The sequence below is a fragment of the Panthera onca genome, chromosome D1 (genome assembly GCF_046562875.1).
Source record: "Panthera onca isolate mPanOnc1 chromosome D1, mPanOnc1 haplotype 2, whole genome shotgun sequence".
Taxonomy (NCBI): Eukaryota; Metazoa; Chordata; class Mammalia; order Carnivora; family Felidae; genus Panthera; species Panthera onca.
Window position 1 is genome coordinate 95288144 of NC_138348.1, and position 19637 is coordinate 95307780.

Here is a 19637-nt window from a genome sequence, read left to right on the forward strand (position 1 = left end):
CTCCCCCCATTCATGTTCTGTCGCTCTCTGTCTCAAAAATAAACAAACATTAAAAAAAAAATATTCACAGGCATTAATAGGGGCTCGGCAGACCTGTGTCTCCTGGAAGAGTCAATAAAGACAAATGAGATGGACAAAACTGACAAATTAGAGGGAAGAGTATTTACACTGCAAGGGGATTCATCGGAAGGCTTTATTAAATGGTGAGCTCCCTAGTGTAATTAAGTAATGGTGTATAGATTGCTTCTTGATTGTGTGGGAGGAAAGCGGACAATAATGCAGAAAGCTGAGGTGCTCAGAGTTGATTCTTAATTGCAAATCAAGCTAAAAATGCAGCTGGGACATTTCAGAAATAATATTTGGGCAATGAGAGAGAGGATGCTATTTTGAAAAATATTTCACCCAGTTTTGTCCTTTTTTTTTTTTTTTTGGCATGGGCACCTATAACATTCAAAGCGGGAGCTGTGCCGTTCCTAAATTCAGCTCGAAATGTATTTTTGTGTGTGTCACCAGAGCTGCAGTTATACAGAAAGGCAAAAATCTCTGCCTTCAAGCAGCTTACGGAGTCACGGGGAGACGTGGACGCATAAATAAGCTTTTAAAAACGGAGAGAAAGAATCGCAATCGAGTTTGGATCAGGTTCTCCGGGGGCAGATACAGGAAGCACGTAAGTCAGCCTGGAGGGAAGCGTGTGGGAGGGCGACTGACAGGAAAGCCTCTTGCACAGGCACGAGAAGGAAGAAGCCAGATGTGTTGGTCAGTCTCATGGGTTTTGTCTTGTGGCCTTGTTCCTGGTTTGCCCAACAGCCCGATCGTTTAAAAAAAAATTTTTTTTTTTTTACATTTATTTATTTTTGAGAGACAGAGCACAAGTAGGGGACGGGCAGAGAGAGGAGACACAGAATCCGAAGCAGGCTCCAGGCTCCGAGCTGACAGCACAGAGCCCGACGTGGGGCTCGAACTCACACACCGTGAGATCGTGACCTGAGCCGAAGTCGGATGCTCAACTGACTGAGCCACCCAGGCGCCCCCAGCCTGATCGTTTTAAATCACTGCTTGCTTTGGCCTACCTGCCAGGCCCTCTCTTCTGGCTGAGGCTTCAGAGGCTCTGTGTTGGTCCACTCCCCCCTCTTCATCCAATCCATGGCCCCCCGAGGGAAATCCAGACAGTCTGCTGATAATTCCCAGCTCCTTTCTAAATGTGCACTCTTAGCAACTAAAACCAGCTCAAACACCTCTCTCTTCCACGAGGCCTCATAAAGTGCCTTACACAGAGCACCACTCAGGACATCTTGGTCGAGTGAATCAATACGTGCGTATTCCCAGCTCAGGATAAACTCGTGCTGCGAACAACTTAGCTACCGGCCAGTCATCGAACTGCTCTGAGACTACTTGGCACCACAGACCTCCGAAATGTAAGTGTGAATTACCTTTCGGACCATTTGTACAAAGTCCTTGGAGTTCTGGGGTGACAGACCCTGGAGCTGGCAGGTACATGCTTCAAGGGAAGATGCGTGAGCCACAATCAGGATGTTATTTCCTGGAGAAGAGAAAAAAAAAAAAAAAAAGGTAAGGGACTGGGAAGACCATTCCTATAAAGACCTATGTTAACTCCATAAATACTGGAAGACGAATGTTCCAGGGAGGGACAAACATTCTCAAGAAAGAGACAATTTGGCTAAGCGATTGTTAAGGCAGCCTAACATCATTAAAAAACAAACCAACCCTTTTAATCTTAAAATAATTATAGATGCACAGGAGGTTATAATTATGTATATATGCAATATATAAATATTTACAATATATTAAGTTATATAATGTATATACATATATATAATTATATACGTATGACCTCTATATTGTGTAACGTGTATATACACAAACATATATTGTGTGTGTGTATCGTATATATACTATATACTAAACTGTATACTATATACACACATACGCACACCAAGGAGGTCCCATATTCCGGTCATCCAGCCTCCTCCAGTGGTAACATCTTGCCTAGCTATGGTACCCGAGCTCAATCAGGATGTGGATGCTGATATAACCTACTTGGTTTATTTCGATTGCACCAAGTTTATCCAACTATCTCCTGTGTAACTCTTCGTAACCTCCACAATCAAGATACGAATTATTCTGTGTCTGTAGGGCTCTCTGCCATTTCTAATAACAATTCTCAATGTCACCACTATAGAATTGTGTGAGCACTTCATACTTTCTGGCTGATAGAATATGCTGATGAGTATCTTTACAGTGGGTGCGTAGGAGTAGTAATGAAGTGAGTGGTTTATCAATTTTTAAAAAATTTTTATTTTTGAGAGAGAGAGAGAGAGACTGAGTGTGAGTGGGGAAGGGACAGAGAGGGAGACACACACATAGAACCTGAAGCAAGCTCCAGGCTCTGAGCTGTCAGCACAGAGCCCGACACCGGGCTCGAGCTCATGAACCATGAAATCATGACCTGAGCCGAAGTCAGACGCTTAACCGACTGAGCCACCCAGGCGCCCCGAAGATAAGTAACTTAAAAAGGAATGGTAATGCGTATACGCTTTTGTAATCCTTTTTTATCTAAAAATTTAGAGTGAATTGTCTTTTGTATCACTTAATATTTGAGTTCAGTGTTTATAAGATTCAATAGGGAACATACTGGAATCTTCCAGAACACTGCTTTTGGTCAGTGCTAGCAGTGACCGTGTATTGGCGAAGGTGTGTTTGTGTGTGGGTGCCTGTGCCCCTGGATCAAATTATAGGCAAAATAGTGTTATGCAGAATTGTAAACTATTTCATACAGTAACTAAATCTGGTGTATTCCTATGGAATATCTGCCATTTTAGCTATTCAAGAGAGGATATTACAAATTTAACGTGGAAGTATCTACATGAAGGTCTAGAACTACTTTTCTTTCTTATTAAGCAAGTTAGAATATCTTGAATAGCTTATTAACCAGGATGGAGAAATGATCACATATTTAACATTTGTTTATTTATTTTGAGAGAGAGCACAAGTGTGGAAGGGGCAGAGGGAGAGAGAGAATCTCAAGCAGGCTCTGCACTGTCAGCACAGAGCCCGACGCGCAGGACCTGAACTCACAAAACCGTGAGATCGTGACCTGAGCCAAAATCAAGAGTTGGACGCTTAACCAACTGAGCCACCCAGGCGCCCCTAAATGATCACATTTTTAAATATGGAGTCCAAAATAATACCACCTACCTTTACTTTTACATTCGCTTATTATTTCTTTTGTTACTTGGAAACTTCTACTAATGTAAGTGTCATAGGATTCTGAAACCACTAATTTGCCGACTGGAATGTGAGGTCTGTAATAGAAAAATGAACAAAGGCAATGAAAACATTTTGATCCCAAGACAAAGCAACTGATATTATTCTAAACGTTTTCTTTCAAGGCCTTTCTAGAGTTCCATGTTTCTGTTCACCCATTTCCCTAGAAAGGATGGAGGTATAGGGAAGAGTATTTCCACTACGTAGAAGTGGGATCCAAACGTACACAATGCACAGAAATAAAGGCTGTGCATGTGTGGTGTTAGAGTGACCGGCTGAAAAATGAAACATTTTTCATTTGCAGATATCACTTGCAGGATAACTCATAAGCAGTTTGACTAATCTTACCATCAGTGCTAGGTCACATTGCTAACAGGAAGCAGAGGTTAGATTGATTTCTTTCTTTCTTTCCTTCCTCCCCTTTCTTTTCTTTCTTTCCTTTCTTTTCTTTCTCTCCTTCCTTCCTTCCCTTCCCTTCCAACATGTTAACTGTTCTTTTCTTTTTCTTTCATGTTTTATTTATTTATTTTCTGAGAGAGAAAGAGAATGAGCAGGGGAGGGGCAGAGAGAGGACAGAGACAGAGAATCCCAAGCTGCTTCTTGGCTGTTAGTGCAGAGCCTGAGGCGGGGCTCGAACTCACCAACTGTGAGGTCATTACCTGAGCGAAAACCCAGAGTCGGATGCTTAACCGACTGAGCCACCCAGGCGCCCCCCTCTCTTTCTCTCTTTAGATCACCGGAGATTTCCTAAGCCTCTCTTCTGTAGCCTTACCCATGAGAAGCTGTAAGGATAGGTTTTATTTATTTTTACATTGTTTCCAGCTTTATTGGGTTATAACTGACACTTACCGTCATGAAAGTTTAAGGTGTAAAAGTGTTGATCGGATACCCTTACATAGTACAAGACGATTTATCCACCATAGTGTTGCCTAGCACTTTCGTCACGTCACATGATCAGTTTCCTTTTTGTGGTGAGAACATTTATGTTCGACCATCTTGGCAACTTTCAAGTATGTAATACAATATTATCAACTATAATCCCCACAGTGTGCATTAGATCCCCAGAACTTATCAACTAGAAGTTAGTACACTTTGGCCGACATCTCCCGATCCCTGCCCCCGCTCCAGTTTCTACCACATTCTACTCCTGTTTCTTGGAGTTTGGCTTTTTAGATTCCATAAACGAGTGATATCATGCGCAGATACCTCTTTGAGATCCTGTATTCGTTTCCTTTGAATATTTGCCCAGAAGTGGGATTGCAGGATTCTACGGGAGTTCTATCTTTAATTTTTTAAGGAATCTCCATATTGTTTCCCTTAGTGGCTACGCTGACCTACATGTTCACCAACACTCAACAGCTCTTTTCTTTTTGATGACAGCCATTCTGACAGGTGTGAGGTGGTATCTCATTGTGGTTTTAAATTGCATTTCCCTACTGGAGAGTGTTATGCTAAGTGAAATAAGTCATACAGAGAAGGACAGATTCCATATGTTTTCACTCCTATGTGGATCCTGAGAAACTTAACAGAAGACCATGGGGGAGCGGAAGGAAAAAAAATGGTTAGAGAGGGAGGAAGCCAAAACATAAGAGACTCCTAAAAACTGAGAACAAACTGAGGGTTTATGGGGGGTGGGAGGGAGGGGTGAGTGGGTGATGGGTATTGAGGGCACCTGTTGGGATGAGCACTGGGTGTTGTATGGAAACCAATTTGACAATAAATTTCATAATAAAAAAGCGCATTTCCCTGACCACGTGATATTGAGCATCTTTTCATGTACTTGTTAGCCATTTGTATGTCATTTTTGGAAAAATATTGGTGAAGTTCTTCTGCCCATTTTTAATCAGATTTTTTTTGGTACCAGTTCTTCATATGTTTTAGATATTAACCCCTTATCAGAGATAGGATTTGTACATATGCTCTCCTATTGTGTAGGTTGCTTTTTAATTTTTTAAATTCTTTTGCTTTGCAGGAGATTCTTAGTTTGATGTAGTCTCACTTATAAATTTTGGCGACTGTTACTTGTGCTTTTCGTGTCCCATCCAAAAAATTGTTGCCAAGAACAACGTCAAGGAGCTTTTTCCCTATGTTTCCTTCTGGAGGTTTTATGGCTTCAGTCGTTATGTTTTAAGTCTTTAATCCATTTTGAGTTAATTTTTGTGACTGCTGTATCTGCAGGCTGTTATGCTATTTTCCTAACACCATTTATTGAAGAGACTATCCTTTCCTCACTGAGTATTCTCGGCTCCTTTATCAAATGTTAGTTGAATGTATTGGAGGGTTTATTTCTAGGCTATCAATTCTGTTCCATTGGTCTGTGTCTATTTTCATGCCAGTACCATACTGTTTGGATTACTATAGCTTTGTAGTATAATTTGAAGTCAGCAAGTGTGATGCTTCCAGCTTTGTTGTTTTTTGTTGGGTTTACTTTGGCTATTTATGATCTTTTGTGGTCTCATACAAATTTTAGGATTGTTTTTTTGATTTCTGTGGAAAACACCGTTGGGATTTTGATAGGGATTGCATTTAATCTACAGATGGCTTAGGGTAGAATGGACATTTTAATATTATTAATTCTTCTCATCCATGAATATGGGATATCTTTCTATTTGTGCCCTCAGTTTCTTTCATTAGTCTTGCAGATTTCAGTATACAGATCTTTCACCTCTTTCGTTGAATTGATTTCTAAGTATTTTATGTGTTTGATGCTATTGTGAATGGGATTGCTTTATTTCTCCTTTAGGTGTGTTGTTGTTAGTGCATAGAAACACAAATGATTTCTGTACGTTGATTTTGTATCCTGCAACTTGACTGAGTTTGTTGACTAGCTCTGACAGCCTTATGGTAGTCTTTAGGATTTTCTATATATAAAATCATATGATCTGCAAACAAAGACATTTTTACTTCTGTGTTTCCAATTTGGACGCCTTTTATTTCTTTTTCTTACCTGATTGCTTTGGATAGGCTTTTTCAGCACTTTGTTGAATATGAGTGGTAAGAATTGGCCTTGTTCCTGATGTTAGGGGAAAAGCTTTCAGTCTTTCGCCATTGAGTTTGATGTTAGCTGCAGGCTGGTTGTATATGGCCTTTATTATGTGGAGGTGTATTCCTTCTACACCCAATTTGTTGAGCATTTTTATTATGAAGGGATGGTATATTTTGTTAAATGATTTTTCTTCATGAGGTGAACATACAATTTTACCTTTCATTCTATGTAGTGTATCCTATATGGATGTTTGTATGTTGGACCATCCTAGCATCTGAGGGATAAATCCCACTTGATGACAGTGTATGATCCTTTTAATGTGCTATCGAATTTGGTTTGCTAATATTTTGGTGAGAATTTTTACATCTATCTTTATGAGGAATATTGGTCTGCAGCTCTCTTTTCTTAGTGTCCTTATCTGGCTTTGGTGTCGGGGTAATGCTGGCCTTGTAAAATGAGCTGGGGAGTTGAAAGGATAGGTTTTGCAAGCAGCTATTAGGTCCATTGGGTCTGTGAGCTTATAAAATCTTCACCAGTCTTTTCTTTCTTATTTTGAACACAGACGTCCACCTGGAACTGGGAAAAGCTCAGGGAACACAGAGACAACGAGGAACCGAGTTTCTGTGCTTGAGGAGCCCTCAGTGTGTGGTCGGGGTGAGCCGGCTGTCGATGTAAATGGTAATTATGACGCATTGTACGAAGCCATATAAGGGGATGATCAATGCAGGGCCCTCCCATCTTGGTGACCCTGCGTGTCTTCAATCTCGGCCACTTCTGCCGCTCCCCTCTCCATTTACTACTTAGGGTTGCTAGCCTAGGAGATGTGTGTCTTGTTTTCGAGTACTACTGTGTCATATTTTCTGTCTTATTTTGTCTTTCACTGTTGGTGTTTAGTGGAGGGTTGATGGAGGTGGTAGTGAGTTATCAAAGTGAATTTGCATGGCATCTTGATCAGAATACATTACTGCTACTACTGCAAAGGTTTACTAAAATACTCCCACGTGTCAGGCTCTGTGCAAAGTGCCTTACTTGCATTCATCGAGTATAGCCCTCCCAGCGACCCTTTGGCAAATCCCGTTCATGGTTGACCAGACAGGCTCAGAAAGTTTAGAGATGAGTTGCCTATACTTAACATCATTAGCAACTCTTAGGGCCTGGATTTGAATCTGGGTCTGAGATTAATACTGTTAAACTTATCCTCCATTTTGGATGGCTTCTGAAAGTGCCTCCCTTCCCCCACCCCCCGAAGGTTGCCCTTCTGTGCACTTGGGTTTACTGTCCAGAGAGGAAGGATGCTATTCCATTTGAAGGAAACCTGCCCACATCGAAATCACATTCCCTCAGCAGGCCTACTTCTCCTAGGAAACAACCTTCTGTGTCTCACAATACCCTGGGGTTAGGGGGAGACATGAATCACCACTTTTAGGGATGCACCTCATTGTTCCGAGCAAGCTCTTTCTCCCATCATCACCTGTCATCTAGTTCCGTGGTCTCCCGGGAGCCCCAGACAGTGACAAAAGGCCACTTTGTGTGGTCTAGGAAGTCCTTTCCATGGTTGAATCACATTGTAATGTGGGAGATTTGTGTAAGTAAAGAGCAGGTAGGTGCTGGGATCGAGTTCCTCCTGGCTAATTTCTGCCTTTGTCTGTTCTTGCCTTGAAGTTGAACCCATGAAAGGCTTACCACGTTTGAACTAGTTCTGATGGGGGTAGGACAGAGTCCACGCTTCCTCACCCCTGTCTACAAGCACGCGCCATGCCTCCAGCCACAACCGCAGGACTCGTGGACTCCACTCAGAGTCAGGTAGGCCTCCAACCACCAGCGAGACCTGGAACCCAGGGAACCGGGTACTCTGGTAGCCTTCCTGGAACAGTATTCTTCCCAGTATGCACTCTGTTCCACACTTTGATCTAGGCTATAGGGTGGACTTCTGCCTTGAGCCCCACACCGAAGTATGATTCGTTGCCCCTCTAACACTCCAGACTCATGCCCCATCCACACGGAGTCAGAGCCCTATTCTGAAGCCCTACCCAACTGGTGTATATTTTATTTTTTCTGCCTTGGTCCTTCTGGCCCAGCTCCCTAAGACTGGGGCTGCTTTGTACACCCAGACCCCAGGCTCAGTCTTGGTGCCTGTGGATGATGCTTGGATATTAGTCACCAGACTGGTTTTCCTTAACCTGTTTCTGTCCCACCTCCCTCCTGTTCCAGAGTGACGGGGCTCTTTCTCTTTCAGTGGTGCCTTCTTGACTGATAATACCCTATCCATCCTCGCCCCTCTGCCCACCACATTTATTCAGTCATTTAGGCATCACTATGTGCTTTAAAAGGCCTGCTCACTTGGCATAATTAATTTCGGAGGGAATTTAGAGGCCATGCCTCTCACGTGCTTTATTGTTGACTTTTACAGAGTTAGAGGCTTCATCTCTTTCTCTCCCCCTCATATACAAGAATGATCGGATGGAATTCTGATTTTCTGTAGGGGAAAAGAAAATCTGGAATAAGGACCATGTCCTGGCCCCCAAGATGGTGTGTGGGTCTGCGTGTGCATTGCAAGGCTCAGACAGGGTGATTCTGGAAACTCTGTAAAATCAGCTTGGGAGGAACTGCAGGATGCATTTAAGGGGAAACCCAAGACATAGACTTGCCCCAGGATGGCCTGGGAGGTGCTGCGTGGTGAGTGAGGAAAATCATTTCACCAATGTTGGCAATCACTCACCCTCTTTCCAGCCCGGAGGGATGAGGGCTGTTGGACAACAATTTATTGCATTTCCCCCAAAGGACAGAAAAACAGTTGCCACAGGGTAGACAGGACAAACTGTCAAGTACAGTTCAGCCTTGAGCAATACAGGTTTGAACTGCATGCGTTCACTCATACGCACGGAATTTTTTTTTTTAAATAAATACAGTACTGTCCCTTTATTTTCTTTGATTTTCTTAACATTGTCTTTTGTCTTCCTTAGAACATACAAAATATGTGTTAATTAACTATTTATGTTACCAGTAAGGCTTCCAGTCAACAGTACGGTGTGAGTAGTTGAGTTTTGGGGAAATCAAAGGCTCTACGTGGATTTGACTGTGTGGGGGTCAGCTCCCCCACCCCCTGTGTTGTTTAAGGGTCAACTGCCCATTAGTAGGGGATCTGATGGATTTCATTGTATTTTTGAGGAATGCTAATTCCTTTAAGCAAGTAACACTTATTAATTAATTTAGGGGGTAACCTGAAGTTTCATTTACAGAAGAGGAAAATGAATATGGAAAAAAGGCATTTTCTCCTATCTTGGCCAGAAGCTCACGTTGCTTCATTTGTGGTTGGGGTAGGTATTTGAAATGAAAGGTCAAGGGACACCACAAGGAGGACATTTCTGCTTCAGTCGGTCACTTGCTTCCAATTCTGCCTTACGAAACATGAACTTAATTCCCCACCACAGTGGTCGTGAATATCCCTTTCTCACGGACATTTTACGAAATGCCTGAGTGGCGTTTTGATAGTTAATTATTTACATGTGGACTATTCGTTTGTGATCAATCTGCAAACACTTCTTTCTACTCCCCGCACAGACTGGTCTAATGGCAAGAAGCAACGGACTAGGAATGGGGAAGATGATAAAGCAGGTTATACAGTTCTTGACATGCAGAAAATGATCAATAGAGGTTAGTTGGTGTCATCGTTGTTAGGTGTGGCCACTTAAACATATGACTTTAGGCAAGCTGCTGGGACTCTTATAGATTAGAGTGGCTTGCCTACACTCTGGGGTTCCAGCGATAATAAATGAAGATAAAGACAATGAGAAATGCTTTGAAAAAGGACAATCGAAGGCAAGACCTTGTGATTTCCCTTATCACCCAACAAGCTTCTGGAACCACATCATCACTAGCCGGTGCATAATCCTGGAGTGCAAGTGGTTTTATTATTCCCTGAAAGAGATATAATAAAGTCTGGAAAGTCCAATGTGTGGGGCTTTCCTAAATATAAGGGAACTATATATATATATGTGTATATATAATATATATGTGTATATATATGTAACATATGTAATATATATGTATATATTATATATCATATATGTGTATATATGTGTATATATACATATATATACATGGTGTATATATACATATATATGTATATATATGGTGTATATATATAGATATATATGATATGAACAACATATATATATGTTATATCTATAACCTTAAATATAAGGGGATGCTGGCTTTCTCCAGTTGTGGTTTTTCAAAATCAGAACTTGACTTCCACCACTATGGACAACTGCCCACAGGCTACATCTAGTCCTTCCTCTTCGTGGTTAGCCTGGCATAGAAAAGGGCTTCCGCATCGACTCTGGGAAGTAGCAGCGTGGAGGGTTACCTGTAGGTTGTATCAACACTCAGGTTGGCTGCAGCTAACTCTGATGGAGGTATCCACGCAGGTAAGGTGTTCCCAGCAACCCATTTTGTCCACTCAAATAAGCCAGGCTCTACGCGGATCTTCAAGTGATTTTCTTGTTGTAAACCTTAGAGGTAAAATAAAATGAAGATGAAGGCAATACCACTCTGTTCTCAGTGGAGAAGTAAATCAGAGGCCAAGTTGCTATAAAACTTCGGGTAAATCTGTTCTCTTTTACCCGTTGCTCTACACGGCTATAAGAAGGTGGAAAGCATGTGGGTTTGGACAAGGGTTTTTGATTTCCATGTGTGACAGACATTCGAGTTTAATACTCTGGCCACACCAACAGGATGTATGCTGGCTTTAAGTGGTCTCTGACTTAAGGAAAAGAACACAAGTCCTTCCCCCATATAATGTATACACTTCTGTGACTACAATTCCTTTTTCTAAGGTAAGTCCCAAGGTTGCCTTACTAAGGAACTTAAGGGTGGCTCATGGCTTGAGCATCCGACTCTTGATTTTGGCTCAGGTCATGATTCCAGGGTTGTGGGATCGAGCCCTGTGACTAGCCTGCTTAAGATTCTCTCCTTCTCTCTCCCAGACTCTCTCTCTCTCTCAACAACAGACAAAATTTCAGAAAGTCTCTTAGCATCCACTACTCTACAATAGCTTACACTGTATTTGAATATCATGTAAATTACTCATTTTCTCTACCAGAAAATCCAATGTTGAATATTTTCAAGTGCCAGTGCACAAGTCTTGTGTTTTTTCAAAGGGTAATTACCCAGAGTGGGACTGGTCCCTTTTTAACATTCTTTGTATTGCCTTTTGCAATACAGTTTTTCTGTGCAAATTTAGTACATACAGTATTTTAATACACACATGCATTCTGGTTTACTTAAGGAAGTCTCAAAGATAGTGTAAATTCTTCATTGGCTTGGCTATTTCTGGCTCCTTTGTTTTTTGATATAAGTGAATAGTTCCCCTCTGTTTCTACTACTCTTCCTTCCCATGAAATGAGAATGGAGATCCCTGTAACTCAAGCATCACCAGATTTTCGGGTGAAAGTTGTGTATCTTTATAGCAATGGTACTTTTAAAGTCATCCAATTAACTAAAGAAACAAGGATGATTAAGATTTGTAGACACTTAGGAGCATCGTTGCTACTATAAACAAGAAGCAACCAGAGCAGAGTGGGAGGAAATGATTTCACTGTTTCACTGCAAAAAAGGGATCACTCTGTAGGCTCCAAATTATTGCTAGACAACGATATTCTACAAGGCTACCGTTCATCCAAGAGGGCTTTGCATTTTCAAGAGAAAAATTGTTTATCCTCTCATCTTATTTAGGCCACCAGAGTATGATTTGGGGACTCTTTGCAAAGACCTCTTCCATAGGAATCCTGGCTAAAAATTGCAAAAATTTTTAAGTTTTTATTTTCTTTGAGAGGGAAAGTACAAGTGAGAGAGAGGCAGAGAGCGAGAGGCACCGAATCCGAAGCAGGCTCTGAGCTGTCAGCACAGGGCTCGAACCCACAAACTGGGAGATCATGGCCTGAGCCGAAGTCAGATGCTTAACCGACTGAGCCACCCAGGCACCACTAAAAATTCCCAATGTGAAGCTCTCAATCGGCTCACATCCCACGAGTCCAGGGTAATTTGGGTGTAGGGCTGCCTAGAGGCAGAAGGGTGGAGTTAGTCGACCTTTGTCGAGTCTAACCTTTCAAGATGTTGTACGCAGTCTGAACACAACGCAGAGATGGGGAGCAGTAGACGTGGTCGATAATGGTGTTGCTCTCTAATAAGGCTTCACCTGCAAAGGAAGGCAGACCGTTTGCTGGATTCACTCAGCCTCAGCTGGACCTCCGTGTGGGAGGGGGTGGCGGGCAGAGCCTGCGAACCCCTTTTTCAGCGGGGGCTCACACAGAGCCGGCAGTATCGGCCTCGTTTCTGGCCCATCCCCTCATCTGTGTTCCCATGAAAGAGCCCCAGTGGAAGACCCCCCCACCTCGTCTTTTTCTCTCCTTCTCTCTGGTGCTAACGAGCAGCAACGACAGTGCTCTGATTTGCCACTTGTGATATAAGCGAGATGGTTTCTATTGTGACCGTTAGGTCTTGTTTTACACTTAATCCCGTGCTGAACAAGATCTCAACCTGTCATAGTCTTATTAGAGGACAGAGGTAGATCCCAACACCTGCTACTTCCACACTTCCTCACAGAATACACTTCTTTTCTCTACTGGATAAAGTCTAGATGCCTTAATATGGGGGGCAAGGTCTTCCGTAAACGTGTCTTTATCCGCGTCACCAACCTTCTCTCCTGTGCGGCTCACGAGCCATGTTCTAGAAAATGAGAGCTTTTTCCTAAGTATTTTCGATATTATTTCTCACCTCTCGGGAACACACTTCCCACCTTCCCGCTCTTTCTCTACCCAGCTGACTTCCCTTCTCTTTGTGTATGTGTGTGTGTGTGTGTTTTTTAATGCTCCCATATTACTCTGTACACAGTTCTATTCCTGAGGATACCAGACTGTACAAGTTTGTTTCCCTGAGGGCGGGGACTCTGCTTGCATCCCTGGCACCTAGCAAAGGACCTCGCCCAAAGTGATCAGTGAATATGTTAAATGATCGAACAGGACAAGGCTGCTGTCTCTGCCTGGCAGGTATGGAACAGACCTGCAAAGAACGGACCGTCTTCAAAGGATCAGTTGGCCTGTCTACATCCAGCCACTCCAGGACTCTCCTCCCCTGCGCAGTAGACGCTGACCTTGCCCCATCACTGGGCCACACAGCCCTCAAGGGGTCACACCTGCTTCACTTTGGTAAACCGGCCTAGCGCCCAGCACAGTGTCCTGAACTTAATGGTTATGTAATAAATCCCTTTTGAATTGGAGAAATACACTACTTGTAGGAAAGTTGGAGGAAGCCCTGGGAAGTGTCCTGGCCTGCCCGCTGGAACCAGTCTTTGGAAGGAGCAGCCAGGAGAGGCTGTGCAATCACCCCAGGACACTCACCCACCAGTCTTGCTTGCATGCATCCAAACACGGTGATCGGAGCATCTTTCTCATAGTCCCGGAAACCACCACTCCGCTGAGGTAAGCTATGAGGCATGTTCAGGTTGGTGCGTATGTAGCGGCCTGGAAAAAAAAGAAAAAAGTCAGACAAAAGACGACTTTCTGTTTTCCTCAGGACTTCTGTTGCTGATCCCGACAGCCCTCCACTTCCATTCCTTGTTTGGCCAAAGACACCAAATTGAACTTTCTAGAAACTGTTGAGGCTGACGCTTTTTCTGTGGTAGAGTCTTGGAATCCACCCCTCCGTTCTACTGACAGAAAACTACCTCTTGCCACGTCTGTGTGAAAGTAACAACCATGCACTGTAAGGCAGGAGAATTCTGTGCTACGCCGGCCTCTTTCTCTTAGACATGTCACTCAAAGGGAACTGGAACCAAAATGAGCCAGGGTGATTTAATGGAGGGAATTCTGGCCACAGAATCAGGACACCCGTCTCTGCCTCTGCCAAATGACCACGGGCGAGACATTGGTTTCTTTGGTCCCTGGTGTCCCAGTTTATGGAATAGGGGACAAGAACACTTACCTCTTCGCTACCACTCAAGACAATCGGGAAGGACTTAGATTGTAACACATTCTAGGCCTTTCCTATATAGCACGGGAACCAGGAAGGACTCCCGTCTAGACGAATGTAGCTTGACTGTGCCCCCTAGAGGCCACAAAGGGTACGGCGATGCTAAGCAGGCCAACGCAGCACTCACCTTTGGCATCGAAGCACTGGGATAGCCAGTATTTCCCAAACACAACATCCATCCTCTCACCGTGCCGACACACAAAGAGGCATCTCTTCTGAGGGCCAGGCTGGCTATTGACCCTCAGGGGCTGCAGAGCAAGAAAGGCCATTAGTGGGGGGGGGGGGGGAGCACAGAAGAAAACGGACATGTCCTGGAGCCAGGTGCCAGATGAGCAGAACTGAGCTCTAGGACAAGGGCCCCGCAACGATCTCGGATTAACGTTGGCAGGTCTGTAACACAGTGGGGGCAGGAAGACGCCTCCTACGGACCTCACAAGTTAGTTTGAGGCTCAGATGAGATGAATGGCATGCGTTCTGCAAAATCAGAAGGGCTGTGAAAATTGCCTCACCGTTGCGGTTGCCGTGTGGGACCAGCATTTGGCCGGTAGAGGAACGGGCAGACCGCTTGGGCTACCGCTCAGAGGCACATCCAGCCAGTAGTCATCTAGCCCCCCTCTACAGGGATACTTCATCAACTTCAGAGGGCGAGGACTGTTAATCACAACAGTGCCTGCCTCCCCTCTAACACACGGTGGGTAGACCGAATGGACGGTCTCCTCCAGCAACGAGGTTCTTCTCTGGCTATTCTAATCGTACTTTTGGCTCTCTTGTCTGGCTACACGCGCGTTGGTGTTCCCGGAAATGGTTCAGGGAGGTCAGCGGTGACAAAATAGGCCAGTCTAGTCAAAGGCGTGTCCAAATGACCTTGGGTTCTGGAAGTGCTGGGTGGATCCTTCCACATGTTTCTATATTCCTTCCTTCTGATGGTCAGCTATTCCCCATTTGCTTCGTGTGGTCACCTTCATGTGGGCTGGCACTTTACACGTGCTGCCCGTTGGTTGCCCTGACAGGGTTAATAGGTGGGATAATGGCATGATCTTTCCTGTTTCTTCTCCTGCTCGTCCCTAATTCAGGCCCTGGGCTCCAGCCAATGTGATCTAGTCTCTTGATCCTCCACTTGCCTTTGCCTCTCTTGTTCCAAACGATCCCCACCCCCACATTCTCCATTTTGCAACGTTTCTGGCATCTGTTGAGCACTCAGACATACATACAGGTGCCAGGCACTGTGCCGAGGGCCTTATTTTCTTTTTAATCTCACGATGGCCTATGAAACAGAACTATTATGACTTTACAGGTAACATGTCCTTCCCTCTGCAGAACCTCTTCCTCTGCCAGCCTAGACCCAGATGCCGGTAGGTGCGATCAGTACCACCCACCCGACTCTCCCTGGCCTTAAATTCTGTGTGTCTTTTATAAAATTGTGCGTCGTCGCCCCCAAGAGACCTAGGACCCTTGGGGGCACCGAGGGCAAGCCCTCACACTCAGCAAAGACGTGCTCAGTGAATCCTCAAGTAGAGTCGAGGAAGCGGCCCCAACGGTCAGCCTTACCTGCGTGGGCTGGCAGATGATCGTCAGGGGAGCCGTCTCCCCCAGGCCCTGGTCCTCATACTGCCGCCTGTCCACCACACCATCACCAAATGAGAGGGCGTTAGAAGACGCCGTGTTCAGGATGGAGTGAGAACTGTAGGGGAAGAGGAGGACGCCGTTAACTGTTTGGGCCAGGAGTCATTAGCACGTCACCCTCGGGCTCAAGGGGAGCGTGGGAATTCGCGGGAAACACGCCCAGGGCGACGGGTGGGAAAGCCGAGGAGGCGACACCCCCTTTCGGGAGGGGAACAGCTTGTTCTCTACTTAGGTCTCGCAGTGGCTAAACTAGGGGAAGATGGATTTCTGTGCTTGGAACAGATGTGCTCATCTCTCTGGGTAGGGATGGGGCCCTGATCTCGTGCCAACCAGGATACCACCGCCGCGGCTGGCGCCGAAGGCAAGTTAAAGAATAATGAGTTTTCAATTCGGTGCCATTGTTTCCAGCTATTTTTCTGGCTCCAAAGAAGAAAACAATTCCTGTTGCCTTTAATCTTTTCCATGGCGATTTCCATCCGAACTGACAAACGGGAGGGAGGATTTGTACTGGTCTCCACCAGTGTGCCTGTGGCTCTTAACGGATGGAGGCAACCCGATGGCCATTATCCTCTGTCTTCCACCTTCTTCGGTGGCCCCACCCCTCTCCCCAACTCAGTAACACCTCCAACAAGATGATTAAACACAGAATTCTCTCGGAGGAAGCCGTTCTCGCCAGATGTATGGAGCCGTGGGCCAAGAGCTCTCATTTCTGGGTGTTACGCCGTAGCTACAGAAGCCCCAAAGAGGCCTCGCTCACAGCGAGGCAGCAAATTATGCCACGTTTGAGTTATTGTGATTAGTAAGTCCTCCAAAAGGCTTTATCTAATAAACACTGCAATTCAACTACGGTCGCAAGGCGAATGCAGTGAACATCTCTTTCTGCCTCACTGAGCCGGTGTTCAAGGGAGAGCATTTGCATTTGAGATTTCTCGCTTCTTTGCAGCCAGGGTAGCCGTATGTTTCAATCTGCTCAAACCAGAGTCCTGGTCTGTACCTGTTGACCTACTCTGTTCAGGAATATTTCATTTTAACACAGCAGTATTCTTCGAATTTCATTTTGGAAAAGCCCTTGTTATAGTCAGCGATATAACAAAGCTAACTGGCTGTTAGGAAAACAGTTTGTTTTTTTTTTAAGGCTCTGCTCTTAAGAATTTTACGATCCCCTTCCAGTCTCTTTTTTTTTTTTTTTTTTTACTGTAAATAGACTCCTCCTACTTACAAAGGCTTCAGAAGCCTCACACCCTGCAAAAGTGGCCTTTCAGCCCTAGTGCATATCAGAATCGCCAGGAGAGCTTTAAAACAAATACACGGCTGGGCCCGACTTGTCACAGATTGTGATTCAGCAGATCTGGGTGAGGGGGGAAGGTGGGGGGGGTGGCGGGAAGCTGTCATCTAACAAAGCTGTATCAGCAAGTGTGATGTGCAGCCTGAGAGACCAACTGGAAAAATGAAGCAACTGTAGACCAAGAAAATCTAGTGCCATTCACAGTCGGAGAGACAGGCTGTTCTCCTTTGCACACATCACAGTTAAAGAAAATTTGGTTTCGCTGTCTGATTCATCAAAGCTTCGGGGCCTGAAGTGTCTGGATAGACAGAATCGGCTTGATGTCCTGCTTGTACACGTCCCTTAATTTCTTTATTACAGCTGTGAAGACACTGGCAGAGTCCCTCCTCTCTCTCTCTCTCTCTCTGTCCTTCAGCTCGGTTGGCAAGGAGAATGCCAACCTTCTTCTCAACTGTCACTGTAATCAAAGGACCGGACTCATTTTGAGACAGTCTGGTGCTGTCACTTCCATTAAGACAATAGTCAGATGCTTTGTGCTGAGAGATTGCGTAGGGAGGAAGCTGAGCCTGATACCCAGGACATCTTCTCAAGGACCAGGGCCGGGTGCTGGCACTTTCCCAGACACAGCAGTCCTGTGCGTAAGCCCGGAAGGACCGGCCAGCCCCCACCCATAATTCGAAGGACACAGTGGGGCTTCACCAACTGACAAGTATTGAGAGACACTCAGAACCAGGCGAGATGCCCTAATCAGGGTGGCAGGAGAAGATTTCTTCAGGGGCCACCCGGGTGGCTCAGTCAGTCGAGCGGCTGACTTCCGCTCGGGTCATGATCTCACGGTTTGGGAGTTCGAACCCCACATCGGGCTCGCTGTCAGCGCAGAGCCCGCTTCAGAGTCTCTGTCTTCCTCTCTCTCTCTCTCTCTCTCTCTCTGCCCCCCTCCTGCTCACACTTTCTCTCTCAAAAATAAACATTAAAAAATAGATAAAAAATACTTTCTTATGAGTGACTTAGAACTGAGAAGAACCGGGCAGAAAGGGCGATGAAAGGTCACTCCTTGTGGCCTGAGTCCCCTCTGCGACCTGCCATCGGGTCAGCCAGGTCACTGAAGGAGCATCTCCTGTGACTGTACCTCCTCAAGGCTAACTTTAGTTAGGGGAGAGAGAAGATCCGTCTTATCAGGAGCCTCCTTACATCATTTCTGCTTCTGGAGTTAAATAGGAAAGTACAGTTCTTCTATAGGATCACCTCGGGAAGAGACATTTGATTGGACAAGCATGTAAGAGAGGACTGGAAAACACAAGGTAGAAAAATCAGAAAGCTAACAGCTTTTTAGGTTCAGTGCTATTACGGGTGTGGCACTTATCCGTGTAAAGCTAAGTCCTTCACTGTGGTCTTTATAACGCTCCTGTGAGGTAAATGCAATTATCCTCCCCACCTTGTAGAGTAACAGACGGGGGCTCAGAGAGGTGACGTAACTTGGCCAAGGTCACACAGCTTTTAAGTGGGAGTGTTAAGATTTGAACCCAAGACTAGCGGCATAAAAACTCAAATTCTTGATTACGGGGTCCTAACACCTAACACTAGCCTTTCCCCACTCTCAGCAGCACTGGCTGCGGAAGCTGACAGTTTCATTTCAGATACGGTTCCAGGGCAGTATCGTCAGTAGGGACCTCGCCAGAGAAAAGGAGGTGGCACGCAAACGTCCCTGTGGTCCGTGGACCCATGTTTCCGCCTGAGCTCTAATTTGGACAGCAGTGGGTCTGGAAACAGTGCTCTGGAATGGGTCAGCAGGCCTTCTCCCACCTACTCTGCTCCAACTTCTAGCCCGACTTTTTTTAAAAAAAAAAAAAAAGGTCTGAGAGCTGTACATCATATCATCTTAGTGTTCAGTGTATCCACGGATAATATGCTTCACTCGTTTTTCTAAGGCACAAAACGGTGACTTTGGAAACACAACGTAGATGTTCAGAAGCCTTTCTGAGAACGCAAATGTTTGGGGAACACGAGGCAGCTTTGACCTTCCGACTGTGCCCCGAAAAGCTGGATGTTCCCGGGCGGGGGGTGGGCGGGTGGGGGTGGACCAAAAGGAAGCGGAAGGAATTGTTGGGTAGGGGGTTGTTAAGGAGGAAGGTGTTCTCTCCCATCTTTGGGTTTGTGGTTTGCCTGCTTGCTGCTGACTGGGGGGCGGAGAGAACCTTTTCTTTTCTCCCTCTGGGCAACGCGCTCCCTGAAAGTGCCCCTCTCGCCTTCTCTTCCATGGCGGTAATAACAATGTTAGACGCACCACGCAGCTGGTGCTCAGAGCTTCCGGCTCTCAGCCACGTTGGCACAGAGCAAGAACAAGAGAGAGGAAAAACAAACCAGCATGCGCACCCTGGCGAGACGCCTGCATGTGCTAGGGAAGGGCTGGCTGGCTGGCTTTGAGCG

The 19637-nt window shown here is 45.2% G+C and overlaps 1 protein-coding gene across 3 annotated transcripts in view; it reads right to left on the reverse strand.

Moving 5' to 3' along the window:
* UBASH3B (ubiquitin associated and SH3 domain containing B) overlaps window positions 1-19637 on the reverse strand; it is a 143970-nt gene that overhangs the window by 10015 nt on the left and 114318 nt on the right. For all 3 annotated transcript variants that reach the window (XM_060605064.3, XM_060605063.3, XM_060605066.3), the window contains exons 7-13: window positions 15851-15983; window positions 14430-14550; window positions 13672-13794; window positions 12378-12470; window positions 10641-10785; window positions 3217-3323; window positions 1431-1540 (exon numbers count right to left, since the gene is read on the reverse strand). In XM_060605064.3, coding sequence (XP_060461047.3) covers window positions 1431-1540; window positions 3217-3323; window positions 10641-10785; window positions 12378-12470; window positions 13672-13794; window positions 14430-14550; window positions 15851-15983 — 832 coding nt within the window. The remainder of the gene's footprint in view (window positions 1-1430; window positions 1541-3216; window positions 3324-10640; window positions 10786-12377; window positions 12471-13671; window positions 13795-14429; window positions 14551-15850; window positions 15984-19637) is intronic.